Here is a 17,117-nt window from a genome sequence, read left to right as displayed (position 1 = left end):
ATCCAGCTACCTATTATGACAAAACTTGGAGGAACTTGATACCATTCAGACCTATGACCCTTTCTCAAACTTGTCAGAAAGCAGCCAACAGATTCAAGTTACAGGGAGGGGAAGGGGAGAACTGACACAGACATAGATGCACATATGCAACCCATGGTAACTTTGTTCTTGTGAAGCGAGACTAAAACCCTCCTTGTCTTTAAGAAATCAGAAGATGAAAAAAGTCTCCTGCTTGAATGTAGGTGACTTGTGTAGAAATTTTCCATATGAAACTTTTGTAAGACTGTAGGTCTGATTTGATTCTTACTGTATTATTTTATTTTTGCAAACACTGCCCTTCAAATTTCAAATAACTTCAAAATTGCATTGCAAAATACAATCACAGAATCATAGAATGGTTTAGGTTGGAAGGACCTCTAAAGGTCCCTGTCTGTGGTAAGCATGGACATTCTCAACTGGATCAGGTTGCTCAGAGCCCTGTGGAGCCTCACCTTGAATATCTCCAGGAATAGGGCCTCAACCACCTTCCTGGGCAACCTGTTCCAGTGTCCCACCACCCTCACGGTAAGATGTCAAAGATACAATCAAAATACATTTCAACATTTTTAATTCAAAAGAACAAAGCAATATTAATATGTATTGCAGTAAATCTCAAACAGGTCTGATAATTTAATAAATAATTTGACTCCTTTTGGCGGAACCAGGTAGCTGGAATACTAAAGGATGTAAAGGAACAGTGATGTATCTCCACCCAAAACAAGGCTCAGTAATGGAGCAAAGGAAAACGGTGCAACTGGACAGCAAGGAGGCAGAAGTTGCAATTGAAACATCAAACACAATGGCAGAGCTCTGGTGAGATAATCATTAGACAAACCTTTTGGCTTAAAAGTAGCAAAGAAAAGGTTTGGAACTTTGAGCAAACAGTCTAGTTGACTCAGTCCTTGTTGACTGAATCCATCTGATTTCAGGAAGATAGGACTGACTTTCTACTGTCCTTCTAGCTACTCACAAACCACATTACATCATATAAATGGTTGATTTAATAATTAATTTCTTTTTCTAACAGGAATCCACATTCTGACTAGCTATACTCTATGTGCATGTAAACGTGAGTACCAACATACATATAAAGACCTGGTTTAATTTTAGATGTCGCGTTTCTATTATTGAAAGGTGACAGAGCTGAACAAAATTCTTTGAAGGCAAAGGATTTCATGATCGTAATCCAGGACATTTTACACTCTGTCATTTCCAGAGGCAGCACAGTGCTGACTACTGAAAAATGTAGGAGGTTCATGCAGCAAGAGGCACATCACTTGTGGGATAGATTTCATTCAGACCAGCATTGCCATGTATACAGTAACAGGATCTGCCAACATTTACTAGGGTCAGTACTGTGACAACATTTTCTGTCAAGGCTGCCAAGTGAACTTCCATGGCTCTAGGACATTTGAAATCTCTTGAATCTCAAATATATGGTCTTGTGACATACCCTCACATATGTTAGCATTTGAGATTTGAAAATTGCTTCACATCTTTCTTGAATAATAATTATAGAAAATACTAATATAATTTTGCTGTACCCCTGAAATAACAACCGCATCCATTTTTTTCTCACTCCTACAGCACTTGGAATTGCAGCCATATCACATTATACATCTGAACATCAGTTTCCAAAATTCTGGGTCCTTTAACTACAGTGTGAGCAGCAACTGCAAGTAAGCTGCTGGCCTCCTAATGTGAAAGGGGCTTTGCATGACTTTTGTGGCAATACTTAGAATTTGTTCCACTGTTTTCCTTTCTTGGAAGAGATGAGAAGTCTTGGTTCTTCAATAACCTCTAATCCATCCCAGTCTTACAGAAGACAACTCAATGCACCAAAGTTATTAGACCTCTATTTACTTTAGGGAAAATGCTACAAACCCCAACTTTCCTCTGTTCATCCTTTCTACAATGAATGCCCTGAAGAGACTCCCTGACAAGATGAATAAGGCACAGAACGTCTGTCACTCTGTGCAGTTTCTCAAGCTTTTGAATGCTCTCCTTGACAGACAAGTAAGGACTCAGTTACTATCTTCTAGTTTATGCACACAGCTTATCCATGTGAAAGAGGCTGGAGTATCCTTAGACTAAAACTAGATGACAGATCTTGTCTAATTTCCTACTGCTCAGTAAATAAGACTGTTCTCACAGAGCCTCTTTTCCCCCAGTTCTTTTTCTAAGAAAGCACAGGTTTCTGAGAGAGGGCAAGGGAGAAGGAGAGGCTGTCTGCACAGAAAATGCTGCAGTCTGGAGCGTCATATGGTTAGCAACTATAAAGTGCCTGGCTTTCCCATGCTCCCTGCCCACATACCTTCCCCTTAACAGTTCCGCGAGCTTGAATCCCAATCCATACAAATTTCCAGTTACTTATTACCCTCTGGTGACACCTCGTGGATCAAAGCAAGATAACCCTGCCTACTCGCAAAGCCTCGACTGTGAGCATGTGGAGTAGAAGTCTCTTTCCCAAGTCTAAGGAGTTCTATAGCATCCAACAAGATTTAGTTTTTCATACTCTTTTCTTCCTTTGCCACTATGGGGCTGTTGCAAATGAGCACTGTAGCAAAAAGCTCCCTACCAAGAACTGAAAATAGAGGTAAGCAGAAAAAACCCCGAGAGTGCAGAGCACAGAAACTGAAAAAAGAGAATAGTGAGTAAACTTCATGAACTATGTTTTCTATTAAGAAGACAGATTCTAATGCCTAAAGCTGAGAATAAGCAAGTGTTAAGCAATTAGGATTTCATAGATGAAGTGAAGGAGAACCTCTATACAAGTGTCAGAAGCAAGCAAACAATCAGCACCATGTAAATCGTAGATTATACCCTGTAAATATAAAGAAACTAACCCTCCCAGTATTCCCGTGTATCAGTCACAGGGGCTGGAATTAAAGACTAAGCTCAGATTCAAGTTGTGCCTATAAAAAAATGGAAAAGTAATACTTTTGCTAAAAAAATAAATTGATTTTAAAGGGTTAATTTTGGAGCCTCCATTTCATTCATTCGGCATAAATTATAAGTTAAATTTAAAAGTTGATTATGTAAGTCAATTATCTAAGTTTAAATTGTAGCCTCATAATGTAGAGAGGGGGGAACCCCACTTCTACACTCCATTCCCCAGGCAAGACCCTGGTGCAGAGAAATTAAAGACTTCCATGAACATCAGCTGTCATGGAGCTAGAGCAGAAAAGTATCTGGTCTTCAAGTGCCTCCATACAGTTTTAGGAGACTGGAAGCTGGAAATGAGGACACTACGGAAACGCGGCGTGCTTGGGAAGTCATAAACCTATGTACTGAGCACCCACTGAATCCAGCGAGCCGCGGTGAGCATCTTCCTCCATGCTGCTGAGCTTGCGCCCAAGCGCTGGGCGGCAGCACCGCGCCTGGGCCACGCCCAGCGGCAGCAGCAGGCGCTGCCCGATGGCGCCGCTGCGAATGCGCACATCTCTTGCTGTACTACCACACACGTACCGCCAGGAGGCGGCATCACCTCGCCGCCTGCACCCGGAGCCTGTGGCGGGTGAGCCCTGTCCGTTCTCCCCGCCCAAAGGCGGGAGCTTTTGGATGACGGAGCGGCAGCGGTGGCTTCACTCACGCACAGCCTCGCAGTGACAGTCGCTGCTCCTCTGGCTCGAGCATTTCGGTCCTTTGCCCGCTTTAAAAGGCTGCTGGCTGTTCCCCTCCTGCCCCACCTCCCACTATCGAGGCAAAACAGTTGCAAACCACCGGAACTGGTATTTTTCCACTGCGGTAAGCACTACGGCTTGCTGTATCCATCTGCGTGCGGCATCAAAGTTGTGACACTGACAACAGCAAGTCGAGAGATGCTAGTGAGAGATTAAAAATAAAGCAACCCATATGCCAACAGCAGGGGCAGTGATGTTCATCACAAAACAGCACTTCCAGGCAGATCAGCTCCAATCAGATCCATCAGGTTAATCTGCAAATGGGAGACATGCTAGTGATTCTTGGGCCAGGTTGTGTGAGATGCACCATCCCTCACCTCTGCAACCAATAATCTGCTGTCCTAGTCCTGCATACACATAGGGCTTCCTATGCAGTGCTTGTCACATCCAGAAGAGACACTGCACAATGTTACTTAGCACCCTGTCCTCGAGCATGTAAAGTCTTTAGACATGAAGCAGGGAAAAGAAAGAGACTTGTTGGTGATATATTAGAAGCCCTCAGCAGTTAACAACAAAGCCTTGGAGGGTCTGCTCTCACTCTGTACAGGATCCTAGCCCTGCACTCCTTGCCACCAAGCACTTTGCTGCCTGCAACATGCAATAGTTGGTAGGCTGGATGGGATGTTTGGCCCCTGTGTCAAGTGAGCAGCTCAGTTCCTTTGGCTGAGCTAATGCACCTCCTTCAAACAATTTCAATGTTAGTGCTTCTATATTTCAGACCCCCCTAAATATCTCCTGGCTGAAAGGCATTTTCAGCTAGCAGTACAGCTGAAATATAGTGCTGGTAGAAATCAATCTGTCATCTTGCTCTGATGTAAAAAGGCTTCTGTAATTTGAATCCCTGATTGCTTTGGCTGATAAAGACTGCAAGGCATGAAATACACCTCTACTTGAACAAGGCAGACAGTGAGTGGCCAAATCACTGTGGCCAGCGCTATATGGCTGCCTCTGCTCATTTTTAAAAATTATTCTTGAAAAACATATAACTCATTTGCTGGATACTCTTTCTCAATACCCCTTAACTCTTCTGCTATGGGAAATGGTGAAATACAGTTCCTACTGCTCTCTTTGCTCATGCACTTGTTATTTACAGAGCATAGGTAATGCTGAGAAAGGCCACAGGTGCTTAGCAAGGGCAACTGCTCTTGCAACAAGGTTGCATAAAACCTCCTGTGTGCTGTAACCAGCTAGAACAGATGGAAGGGCAGGGCTGATGTGTTGTTTAAATGCAGAGAGTTCTAAAACTGCCCTAACACCACAAAATCTCTTTGAGAGGTTACATCCTTCTTTTTCACTCAGTTAAGAATTGATCCTGTTATTGTCTGCACACACAGATCCTCACAGCAGTGTAGAGAGTTTAAGTCAAGGTATTAAACATAAATAAAAATCAGCTGCAAATAGAGAGCTAAAATGTTTATTCCTTATTGAGGCCAGCATACTTTGTGACAATGGTTCTAGCCTACCAGCTAGAAACTGTCCATTTCCAGGACTTCTAAGGCAGAAATTGGCATTTCCTTTACCGCAGTCTACAAACCAGTGTTTCAAATTAGATACCTAACAAGATTTATGTAACAATCTATAAATACACAAGGTTTCCACCAGTAAAAGCACAGGAATTTTCTCAGTGGACATTGCCACTGCTTACATATTGAACAAAAAACCGTGTAGTATTGCATATGAATAAGCAAACTTTGGTTCTCTTTCTTCATGGAGAGATCTTAAGGACCAATCTCTTCTACTTGTTAAACAATGGCTTGCAGAGGACAACAAGGCAGCTGAAGGCCACACTGAATGCTACACTCAGGAAAACTTGGGACACTGTAGAACTTAATTAGTTTTTTGAAGGCACTTTTTTTGAACATCATCACCTCTTCAGGCAGCCTTGAAATAATTCTTGCATTTGCATGAGACTCTCTGTCAGCAGCTGCTGCTTTAGGGGTACACTGCTCAAGACTGCCAGTTGTTGGTACACTGTTGCAGCTAAGGGACCGTGCTGTCTTTTTCTTGCCTTGAACAGATAAATAACTGAATAAAAAAGAGGTTAACTTATGTTTGGTAACATCTTGGACATCTTCTGGAAAACAGTCATCTAGAGGATCCCCTTGACCTTTCACTTGTTGACTAATGACACACTTGCTGGGACTCACTGCTGATTTCTTAGGCTGAACTACTATTTTCCTGGCAGGTGTTTTGTATTTTCCTCCATCCAGATAAAGCTGAGAAGCATTACTAATGGCATCAGAACTAGGCTCAGCTACCATATTAGAGATTCTTGCCCCATCACCAGAATTAATGCAGTGCAACCCATAATTCTGGCTAATGATTTGGGCTGCAGTCTGTTGAATGATGTTCCAGTCTTGCAGAATATCTTCCCTGGTTGTGAACTGAGATGTTACAGTAAAGCGAATTATGAACTTGTCATGAATGGTTGCTGGAATAAGGAAGAGCCTGCCAGAACTGCTTAGTTCTTTCAGGAGCTTTTCTGTCAGCCAGTTGGGACCCTGTTTTAAACAGAAAAAAAAGCAAATAAACTATAGTTAGAATTTCCAGTGACATCCATATATCTCCGTAAGAGTTTGAGCACTACAAATTCTTACATGAAAGTTCTTAATATGTTCACAGTTCTTAATATCCAGAAACAAATCAACTGCAAAAGGCCCCATATCTTTACCTTTAGACGAAATACAACCAGTCCAAGATGCCTCTTGGCAGGAATTTCAAAAAGTGGATCGCTTTTAACCAAGGATTCAAAGAATTTGGCTGTTTCAGTACCCTATAATTAGGGAAAAAGAAAAAAAAAAGTAGTTATGTATTGGTTTGTCACAAACCCACCGTAAGACACTGAATCAAGTAGTTAAAACAAATTCCCTTCCTCACTAAAATGCATCAAAATCCAATGCATGAATGGTAGCAAACAGAAGAATGACAATAAAGCTAAGAAACTTAAAGTCTGTCTCAATTTGCCCAACCCCTTGACAATTAATAAGAGTAACTGGACTATACATAGAAACTTCCTATAAGGTTTGAAAACAGAATGTGCCTTTTCAAATTAGGGTCCGTTGATCCAGAATATGATCCCTTCCATCTTAACTCCATGAAAAACTCAAGCCTGTATATTTTCATAGCAGTGGGCTCAGCCACCCATCACAGCTGCCACTTTGCCTCAAAGCAAGCTTCTACGGACTAGTACTCAGTGATGTGCAGGGGGCTTTGACTCTGCGAGTTGCTTTCCATTGCCTGTTGCTCCCAAGAAGAGTACAGGCAATGCTTTGTCTGCACAGTCATTCTTTACCCATTACTTAAGGATAAAGTCAGCAAGCATTCTGTGTTCACACACAGGCTTTGCATGCAAAAGGAATTCTGTTACTCATCTCTGAATTTATTAATCTCATCTACATAACAGATGCATGCTTGCAGTGTTAATTCACATACGTGTCGGACGTGAGCTTGAAGCTTTTTCACCCCAAATGAACGAATCACAAACCACAGCTTCAATGAACGGAACCGGCGGCTCAGTGGAATCTGCCAGTGCTGAGAAAATACAGCAGTGCATCAATGAGTGCAAAAACAACAGAAAGAACTGTCCTCTTATGATGCTATAGCTGTCCTTCAGACTCAGGTCAGAGATCTCTGTTGATACAAATAATTTCAGATTGCTGAAAATTTGCTAAGCCTAGGAAAAAAGCCATCAAAGAAATATCAATTATTTACAAAAGTAATGATTCGGGCTATTCTGCTTAACCAATGGCCTAGATGTGCTCAGAAATTTTAGTTAATTACCAGCTAATAACATCTTTTTGCATTTGAAGAGAATTATCAATTTAAGATGTGTCCGTTTACACTTCAGTTCCTGTAATTTGCATAGTTAAGTGCCTTCCCGAACGTTTTCCCAAATCAGCTATGAACAGCGAGAGCTGATGAAGGGAAGAGCTTTCCAGAGGAAGTAACGCTGCACGGAAAAGAAAAACCAGCCACGTGAAAGAGTACTTCCAGGGAGCTACACAATTAACGCAGGGTCCTGTTGAACCACAAGAGGGACTCCTTGATGCACGTTGTTCCTCCCCTCGCTGCACTCCCTCCCGTGAAAAGCACTATTGATTTCAAGAAAACAATTATCTTTTCAGGACTGGAGTGAGGTCACAGCAGAAACAATTTGCGGTCAATATTCTTTTGTTTTACTGTACTGAAATCTACTGTAAGACTGATCTGAAGTGAAATGCCTCTTAGCTCTCCTATGAATACCTTAATCTGAAGAAAAATGTAATTCATTCTACTGCTGTTTCAGAGCATTGCTTGCTCCACACAAGAAAACTAGCCAAAATGTTATTAATAAGAAAGCAACACAATGCACAGAAGTAACCCTTCCAGCTAAAAAAAAGCAAGGCTGGATCCCCATCTGGATAAAAATCTTCAGTACTTCAGTATTTCTGAAAGCAATTTAGTAATTACTTTTCATAGCCAGGGCTCTCTTCCAATTTTTATTATTTAATCAGCATTATTTAATCAGTATCTTAGTATAATTGCTTTTATGCTTTTGTGTAATAAGACCAGCTATAAGCACTCCAGAATGTGAGGAAATTTGCAGTCTGAACATTTTATAGGCAATTTAAAATATCAACTCAAATGACAACTTACCATGAAATCAACAGCATCTCCTGAGTTGGGATGTCTGAGGTAGACAGGGTTAACACTGAAGGTTTGATGTAACTTGTATTTATCTTTAACCCTATCAATTGCAGAATGAATTGTAGTTAGCAAATAAATTGTGTAAAGAGACACTGCAATTTGTATGTTATCCTTTTGGTGCTGTTTGTGTTTTGCCTTTACTCACCAAAATCCAGTGCAGTCAAAATGAACCATCATCCATTTAGAAGGGTTAAAAGTAAAGGAATCTGCATATTCAATTCCATCCAAGAACAATCGAAATTCAGGACACACAAATGCTGTTCCTGCATATGCAGCATCAATATGAAGCCAGAGTCCCTCAGCATCACCTGTTGGGATTGAAATTGTTTTCATCTGAGGGATATAAGGAATCAAAGCACATGCTTATCTCTCCTCTCTGAAATCTATGTGTATGTTTTTGCAGGTGGCAGGTAGGCTGACACAAAATAGTAACCAATACAAACAGTAACAAATTAGCTTTACTCTGAAGCTGTGGATTCAGAACCTGAAAATACAAGATAATGCTGATATCAGACAGACTCTACAATAAAATCCACTATTCTATATTTCCTTTAAGTGAGGCTTTTCAGAGTTTGATTTCTCTTTTTAGTAACTGAAATCCTCCAGTACATCTCAATGCACAACACCAGAATAAAGACATAGTGACAAAAAGGACCCAGAGGTAGAAGCCACACTCTGATCCATAAAAGAAAGCGCCACAGGTCTCCAGCAGCTACTTGTCAGAATTTATGCTGGTATAGGATCTCCAAGCATGTCAAATTTACCTCTTGCACTGATGGCTACAAAGGATATCCTACCAAACACTAATTTCCAAACTCCTTTGCTAGGTTCAATGTTTATGTATCTACCACACCACGCCACACTGCTGCGCTCTGCACTGTACAGTCTGTATTACCTGAATAACCACATTTTGGCCATTGGAATGGGCTGCGCAGGGAGGTGGTGGAGTCACCATCCCTGGAGGTGTTCAAGAGGGGATTGGGCGTGGCACTTGGTGCCATGGTTTAGATAGTCATGAGGTTTAGGGTGACAGGTTGGACTCGATGATCTTTGAGGTCTCTTCCAGCCTTCTTGATTCTTGATTAAATAGTTATCAGCTGGCAAAGTTCATCCATCTTGAACAGAATGTATTTCAGCATCCTAATGTGAATCTTACAGAAATCACTGCCAAGGGACTCCACTGATCTTTGAGAGACATTGGGAAACTCAGCTGATCAGTGTTCTACTCTCCCTGATTTTAACATGAAAATTTCTCATACTATCTTTTCTCTGTTCTCATGGTTTAAAACAGGAGAAAGACACTTACAAATTGGACCCAGTTCTGAGAGGTTGTCAAAAGCACAGACACCAGTTGTACCCAGAGTTGCACAAACCTAGAAGAAAACAAACCTCTTAAGATAACCTTTTGTTTTTAATAAATGGATGCATCACTTTAGAAGTGCAGAGGCTATCACAAAGTGATAACATTATTTTGTTCAATATAATAGAAAATCTTGCATACATTTTAACCTTCAGTTAATATATTTTACCACAAAAAGAAATGTTTCAGACGGAATTTTATGCTGACACTGAGAATACAACACCATGTCAATACCCCCAAACAGAAAGTTGAACATACAAAGACTGGTACTAGGCCTTTTTTCCTGTCTTCTGCAATGGCCTTCTTCAGAGTTTCACCTCTAAGGGAAAAGTTCTCATCCACAGGCAGAAATTTCATCTTCACAAGAGAAATCAAGCCAGCCTTTTCTACAGAAGAATGTGCCTTTTAAAAAAAAGACAGACAGTAAGAAAACAAGCTCTGAGGCTGAACTGCTGTGATAAGTTACAGCCTTATAAAAGACACTGATTGCAAAAAAAGCAGAGATAAGGTCCTATTACAACTGATATTGATACAAGTCTGAAAGTTTCTTCTTTTTGAGTAACTAAAAGAAAGAATGCACTGTAAGTCCACAGAAGGCATATGCTCCATTTATTTGGGTACTGGTCTCTAAAATGTAGTAATTGGCATCCTCATCTTGTGTTTGGAGAGCCATTTATCTGAAGTCAGATCTTAAAGGAGTATCTAGACAGAGATCAAGCTCATTTTATTCCCTTCTTCCTGCCAGAAGATAAAACCCCCTTAAGGGTACCTACTTCTGGACAGACCAAAACCCCTCACAAGAAAAAGCCTTTCTGGGTATAGTAAGAGAGTTCCGGCATGAGTGCATGTCCTGTTGCAGTATTCTCAGGGGCATATAATTGTTCAGTTCAGTACTCTCAAGAACAGAACAGATTTGCAGGCACTGTCAAAATACTGTGTAGATATTTCCTCCAAGTACAAGCATAGAGGACCAGAGTGGAGACCACAACCAGAAGCAGCACCAAGGTAACACTCTGAGTGTGCCTGTCTCCAAGTGGAAAGGAGGCTGTGAAGAAACAAGAGCTGAAGCAGCATGAGATCAGCATCTAGTTACTGGAACAAGGTTTTGTGAAAAACAGGAAGGAAGTGCAAAAATTAGTCATGCAAGAGTCTCTTGAAGACTGCCAGGACCCTACAAAACCTCATCAGACATTGATTTTGTTTCCTCATCTGCAGAAAGCAACATTAGAGGGACTCATTCATGCTAGTGAGGCATTTGTGTTTGTCTCCTGGTAGAGAAATGCCACTTCACATCATATGGTCTAGGGGATTCACCCTCCTGTGAATTTGTCCTTTTTCCTAACCATAAGAACCTACTTGATCAGATGCGTAAGCGATGAGGCGAGAATTGAGTGAGGACTCATCAGTGTCTGGCTCAGAAAGCTTCATCTCCAGAATTTTGTTTTTCCTTGCTGCTAGCAGCGCAACCAACGTTGATTCGCTCACAGTGCTCTGCAAAGACATGGCTCATGTACTGCAACACATTGCTACTTCTTTGCTATTTTGTCAGCCATTTACTCAAGTCATTGAGGTGCTCAGCTGCCCACTACCTATTTTATCTCTACTACCACTTTCTACAGTGCTGTGGAAAATCAGTAGCTGATGAGCAGCTCCAGGCCAGCAACACAAAATAAAGCCCTTTAACTGCTATATATTTTTAACATGCAGGACTTAGTTACAGGTAGCAAATAAACCACATTTTCCCTTTGTTCCTCTACAGCTCAAATGCAGTGTCTCACATAAAAATGACAAACCTGAGCAAAGCTCCTTATAACAACACTGAGCCTCAGCGCTGATTCCAGGGGATACTTGCTTAGGCCTTATGGAAGGAAATAAAGTTTCAGGCCTTGATCTTGCAACTCTCAAAGACGCAAAGCAGACATGAGAAAAAGAAAAACATTTTCTCATGTGGCTAACAATGGCCAGCAGGAGTGCAGTGACAAGGATTCCTAATCTAACTATGTAAGAATCACTTTAGTGAATAATTTGGTGATGTGGAACAGAGTGAACAAACCAAATCTGATTCCCATGTATCCTTACTATGGCCACTAGAGTACTTCCTTGTCATTCATAACACAGTTCAGACTAAAAGCAATAGCAAGTCCTATTCTATAATGTTCCATATGTAATACTAAAGTTTGGGAAAGTAATGTCAAACTGGGATTTGTCTCTCTTCAGATCCCACAGAGTAAATCTTGCTCATTTTGCCTCTGGGAAAACTATTACTGAGAGGGAAATGCACTTGAGTGAAAACAAAATGTTGATGAAGTCACTTCTGATCCCCCCCCTACCTGTAATACTCCTCCACCCACACTGTCGGGATGGTGGTGCAGGAATTTATCTGGGAGGCCCAGCATTTTAGCCAACCAATCCATCACATTCATTTCCAGTTCTGTACAGGCAGGACTGGAGGCCTACAAAAAAAAAAAAAAAAAAAAAAGGAAGCCAGAAAAAGAGGATCAGACTGCAAGTCACCCTGCAACTGCAGCAGGAATATAACCCTTAGAGTAAAACACTTATCACTTACCACCTTTTAGCTAATAGCTGGTAAGAATTTTAACTGCCATGGGGGAAATCTCACCTAGATGCAACAAAGGCAGATGATAACCTTTGTAGCATTGGATATGGAAGCAGCTGTGTAATACAACGGTCCATACCTAACAGAAAATGATGCTATTGCAATAAAAATCATGGGTTTGGTGAGTTCTGTAACATGTGAAGGTTGCAGCTGAAGGTGAGCTCCGAGCACCTTGCTCGTTCCCAATTACTCTCTTGGAATACCAAATAAAGAGACTCTCATCATTCTCCTTAAAATCCTCTCTCCAGATCACCTGCATCACCTCAGGGTTGGACTTCTACACTATCAATAATTTTAGAGTCATGAAAAAAAAAAAAAATCACAATGAGGCATTGGAGACAGAACTGTGGAACTGCAGTTCACCACACAAGTACATGGTCTTGGTCCCTGAAGTAAAAGGGTACCAATTTGTCTTCCAACAGAGTTCAGGGAGGCTTTTTGAAGAGTGACAAAGGAAAGACGAAAGCTGTTCTGTAGTGTCCAGCTTTCCACTTACAAAAGAATCAGCTTAAATTGCAAACTTAACAGGAATCTATCAAACCTGATAGAGGGCATGGAAATTGATGTTTCTCTCTATGCAGTGAGCTCATCTGATACAACTACATCAATTACTTAGATGTTTATAAGCTTCTGCTGCTCTGTTACATGGAGATGTACATCGAGAAAACTGGGCAACTACACCACTGGGGAAAATATTGGCTTCAGAACACTACTGAGGTATCTAGAGTCATAACCAAGCAGTGCTCTGTAGGGGCTGCAGCAGGATACATAATATTCAGTCTGGGACAGGTCACTAAATATTTATTTTCAGAAGAGTTAAAATATGAAATGTGTTCTCTCAAAGGAGCAGGCAAACTGGAATGGAGCACAGCCCAGCCTGCCATCATGGATAGTGGCTGCTCTCTTGCCTGCAGTGCTTGTGTAATAGTCTTGGCACTGAGATCAGACAGAGAACAATGCTCAGAGCAGGATATGTGAAGAATTAGAAAACAGTAATTTCTAGTAGTATATATTTTTCATCTACCTCTTACTAGGTCATATTTATGCTTGTATATATTTTTCTTTTCAAGTAACAGCTTTAATTTACACAAACAAGATAAAATTGATTAAAGTAAATAATTGTACTGACTCACAGAACAACAACCAAAAAAGTTACTATGACCTGCTCCCACACAATATACACAGATGAGTATCTAAAATAACAAAACAAAATTTAAAATTACCCATGTGAATCCCAAGCAGTTAATTGCATCAGCCAACATATCTCCAAGGAGTGAAGGCCAGGAAGTAAGAGCTGGAAAGTAGGCATGCATGTGTGGACTTTGCCAGTGGACTACCTAGAATAAAATTATTTAGAAGTTCAGTCTGAAAATGTCACAAAATTCTGCATGAGATGTAGTGACTAGCATCTGTTTAAAGTGATGGAAAAGGATCACAGGCAACAAAATATGTGCAATTATAAATCTGCTAGCAGAAAATTACAGAGATAGTATCAACAAGCATGCAGCACTGGAAAATGATAGCACTATATCATTATTAGATAAACTCCAAATTACAGCAAAAGCATTTATCTGAATTAAACAGGCAGGCAAAGATTCTGAACAGGAAAGGATGATCTTTTGAACACTGCAGAGTCAGAAATAGTTGATAAATATTTATCTTCATAAGGGGAATTCTTGCAACAAAATTGTTCTTCCTTATTTAGTCAAACAGCAGCTTGCATTTATCTAGACACAGCAATTTACAATCATAGAGCCCCTCTCCATGCACCTGAAGGAGCTTGTATGTGGAACACCAGCATAAGCATGTTCAATGTGACTAACACTCCTACATCAGACCAACTTCCTGCAACCAGCTATAAAGAAATTTTTTAAGACTTTGAAATGCTTCTTACATCATTAGGTAATACGAACTCCCTTAGCAGAATCTGCAGTATTTGTATACAAGAGGGAAGGAGACCTTTCTGTTCAAAGAGCAGGAGACAAGCCTCATGTGTACATGATCTTGGGCAAGAGATGTTCCACCTTGCTGTTCCTGAGTTTCCACATCTCTGAAACTGAGATGCTGCAGTTCAGCAGGAAGAAGCCTTGTGAAGCTAAATTGATTGGTGTCAGGAAATCATTGTTTTCCCCAAAGCAAACGTGAGTTATTATTACTGTGTAAAATCCTAAAAAATATTTTCAGTCTATCCCCTAAAATTGCAGTCAGAAACACAACAGTAATCTCCAGAATTTTTCTGTGGGCCCATGTAAATCTACAAGATTTATTCTACATTTTGGGTGCTTAATTAGATGAATGCTCTGTAGGACCTGTGTGTTTCCAGGATTTGTTAGTAATGGCTTATCCCTGTCATGATTATACTTTATTTCTTACCCCAGGCATAATAATCTTCTCTATGTCTCCAAAGATGTTGTCCCAGCTCTCTGGGTCCATTGGGGCAGAATCTGGCAACTGGGCTCTCATGTAACCTGGCTGTACATCAGGAGTCACCCGTCTCTCTCTCACGTTGCTCAGGTACTGGCAAATGTAATCCACCATCTCCTTCCCTGCAAGAAGCAAACCAATGCTTTGAGTTTCCATTGTAGGGAAACTAACTCGTAGTACTAGTGCTCCATGCAATTTGTCATTAGCTTGGAATACTGCTCCCAGGATAGCCACAGGAACTAACCTTCTTCCTATACCCTCCTTGTCCCATCTAACAATGTAGGGACATGGCTTGGGGAACAGCCTTCACGGGGACAGAACAGATTCACAGGGTTATTTCAGTGTCGCCGTTGAATAGTTCAAGTGTACCTTTAAAATACAGATAAACAGATGTTCTTGCCTACAAGTTATCTTCATTTCACAGAAATTACAGTTTCATAATGCCCCATGCTCCCCTGTCATTGGAGCATATCCCCTTTTGCATCCTGTGTAAGCAGTTGCACAGCTCCACACCTTTGCTCCACTTTTTAGGCAATCTCCTCCAGGCCTGGGAACAAAGTTTGCTCCCCATCTCCTGAACTGTGCCAGTAACACTGAATTTTCATGGTTTATAGCCAGGGAAGAGCCACTGTGCCTAAGGCAACACAAGTGTATTCAGAATCACAGTTTTGCAGTTTCCCCACATTATTTTAAATCTAAGACTAAAACCTTAGTCATCAGCTACATCTAAATCCAGTAATTTAAACTCAACCCTGGTACACGTTTCTGTCTCAGCCTCAGCAGATGGTACCTGTTTCCAAGAGCAGAGGATCACTCACCTCTCCGTCTGTACTCGTCAGGCTCCATACTGCTTCCTTCTGAAAGCGCCTCTTCAAACCAGGGCCACGACCTTTCAGGAGCTGTGGGCAGTTTGGTTTGGTGCCCTGCTAGCTGCTTCACCCTTTATAGCTCCCTTTATCTCTCAGACTCACGCATTCTGGAAAAGGTTTAACGTAGGCAGGTTACTGGATTGTGTTTATCTAACTCCTCCCAACTGAGGGCTTTTAGTCTCTCGGATGTTCTCATCTGTGCTCTTTTGATGTGTAAGATAGTATATTGCTAAGAGGAGCTGCCTCTCTGCTAACCCTTTCCCATTTGCAAACAATCTTTCAGAAGCCTCGCAGTAATCCATGTCACGAACATCAGACTTGTGGGAGAGGAAAAGCTCAAGAGCTTCCAAAAGCAAGCAGAAGCCACCATGTTAATGCAGCACACACAACTACTCTGCTAGCAATAATCATTAAAACAAGGAGCCAGCACATAACAAATTTAACACTGCAGGAGGGAACTTCTGTTTAATTTTTTTTCTTAAAGAATTTTAGAACTGTGTTTTCCTAAGAGGACATACCTGCACTCCCACTGTCTTCAGTCCCTGTGCTGTCAGTCCCTTGCTGCCTGAAGGAAAGGCATTACAATTACTGCCAGTTACAGAACTGCAATACAAAGCAGCAATGATCCTCTTTGAGGATTTCCTGCCCTTCCAAATCAGAGCAGGTTACAATACAGGGTAATGTTCCTCCACTGACATCACCCTAGACTGCTGAGTTGTGAAAATGCACCTTTCCCCACAAACGCACCATGTTTCCTCTTCTCACATATATGCATAACCACTGAGATTTGCCCTTCTACATCCAGAATTCCTCCAAGACCTCTACCTGAGTCATTCTCAGTTTGGAAGAACAAGTGTGTAGATTCCCCCTTGTTCGTTTTTGGATCTGAAAACACATCCTGACCTGTCTTTGGCAGTATGACCTTTGACACTGCACTCAATGTTAAGCAGAAGGAATTCACTTGCTCTATACTGGTATCAGGCAGCCCTGGGAAAAGGAGGAGGGTAGGACTTTGGGACTAAGCACCAGAAGGAGGAATTATTACATAGTATAATATATGCTTGCCCTGTGTGGCTCCTGATTAGGGCTGGCTCTGCAGAGAGAGTAGCAAGCCTACATAGACCCTTCATCTATTACATGACAGCAGTGTCTTTGTTCCCATCATACACAGAAGAGAACTGGCTGTCAAGAGCAGCTTTGATTTTGTGCCTCATGTACTTACAGCTTGAACACGTTCATTACTCTGGAAAGCTGGTGCATCTTTCCCCACAGCGTACTTTCCACAGAACAGGGTGAAAACCTTCCCCAGCTTCCGCTGCGATTAGATATTGGAGAAAAGAACATTTCACAGATATGGCACAGATGCTCTGATACATCAGATTAATTACTGAAATAAAATTTCTAAACTGATAAAAAAGGCACTGAAAGAAGTGGTGCTG

At 41.3% G+C, this 17,117-nt stretch overlaps 1 protein-coding gene across 2 annotated transcripts; it reads right to left on the bottom strand.

Moving 5' to 3' along the window:
• Positions 1-5,464: 5,464 nt before the first annotated feature.
• HDC (histidine decarboxylase) lies at positions 5,465-15,655 on the bottom strand. Of its 2 annotated transcripts, XM_054387944.1 has the most exons (12): positions 15,628-15,655; positions 14,759-14,931; positions 13,609-13,722; positions 12,099-12,221; positions 11,125-11,259; positions 10,027-10,170; positions 9,715-9,781; positions 8,554-8,716; positions 8,358-8,448; positions 7,155-7,253; positions 6,394-6,495; positions 5,465-6,223 (listed from the first exon to the last, which is right to left on the bottom strand). In XM_054387944.1, the coding sequence occupies exons 1-12, from the start codon at positions 15,653-15,655 to the stop codon at positions 5,465-5,467; spliced, it is 1,998 nt and encodes a 665-aa protein (XP_054243919.1). The 2 variants fall into 2 exon arrangements, with proteins under 2 accessions (XP_054243919.1, XP_054243921.1); XM_054387946.1 differs by lacking the exon at positions 7,155-7,253.
• Positions 15,656-17,117: the final 1,462 nt, after the last annotated feature.

This window comes from Indicator indicator, chromosome 16 (assembly GCF_027791375.1).
Source record: "Indicator indicator isolate 239-I01 chromosome 16, UM_Iind_1.1, whole genome shotgun sequence".
In the NCBI taxonomy this organism is placed as follows: domain Eukaryota; kingdom Metazoa; phylum Chordata; class Aves; order Piciformes; family Indicatoridae; genus Indicator; species Indicator indicator.
This window is presented reverse-complemented; position numbering and strand designations above follow the sequence as displayed.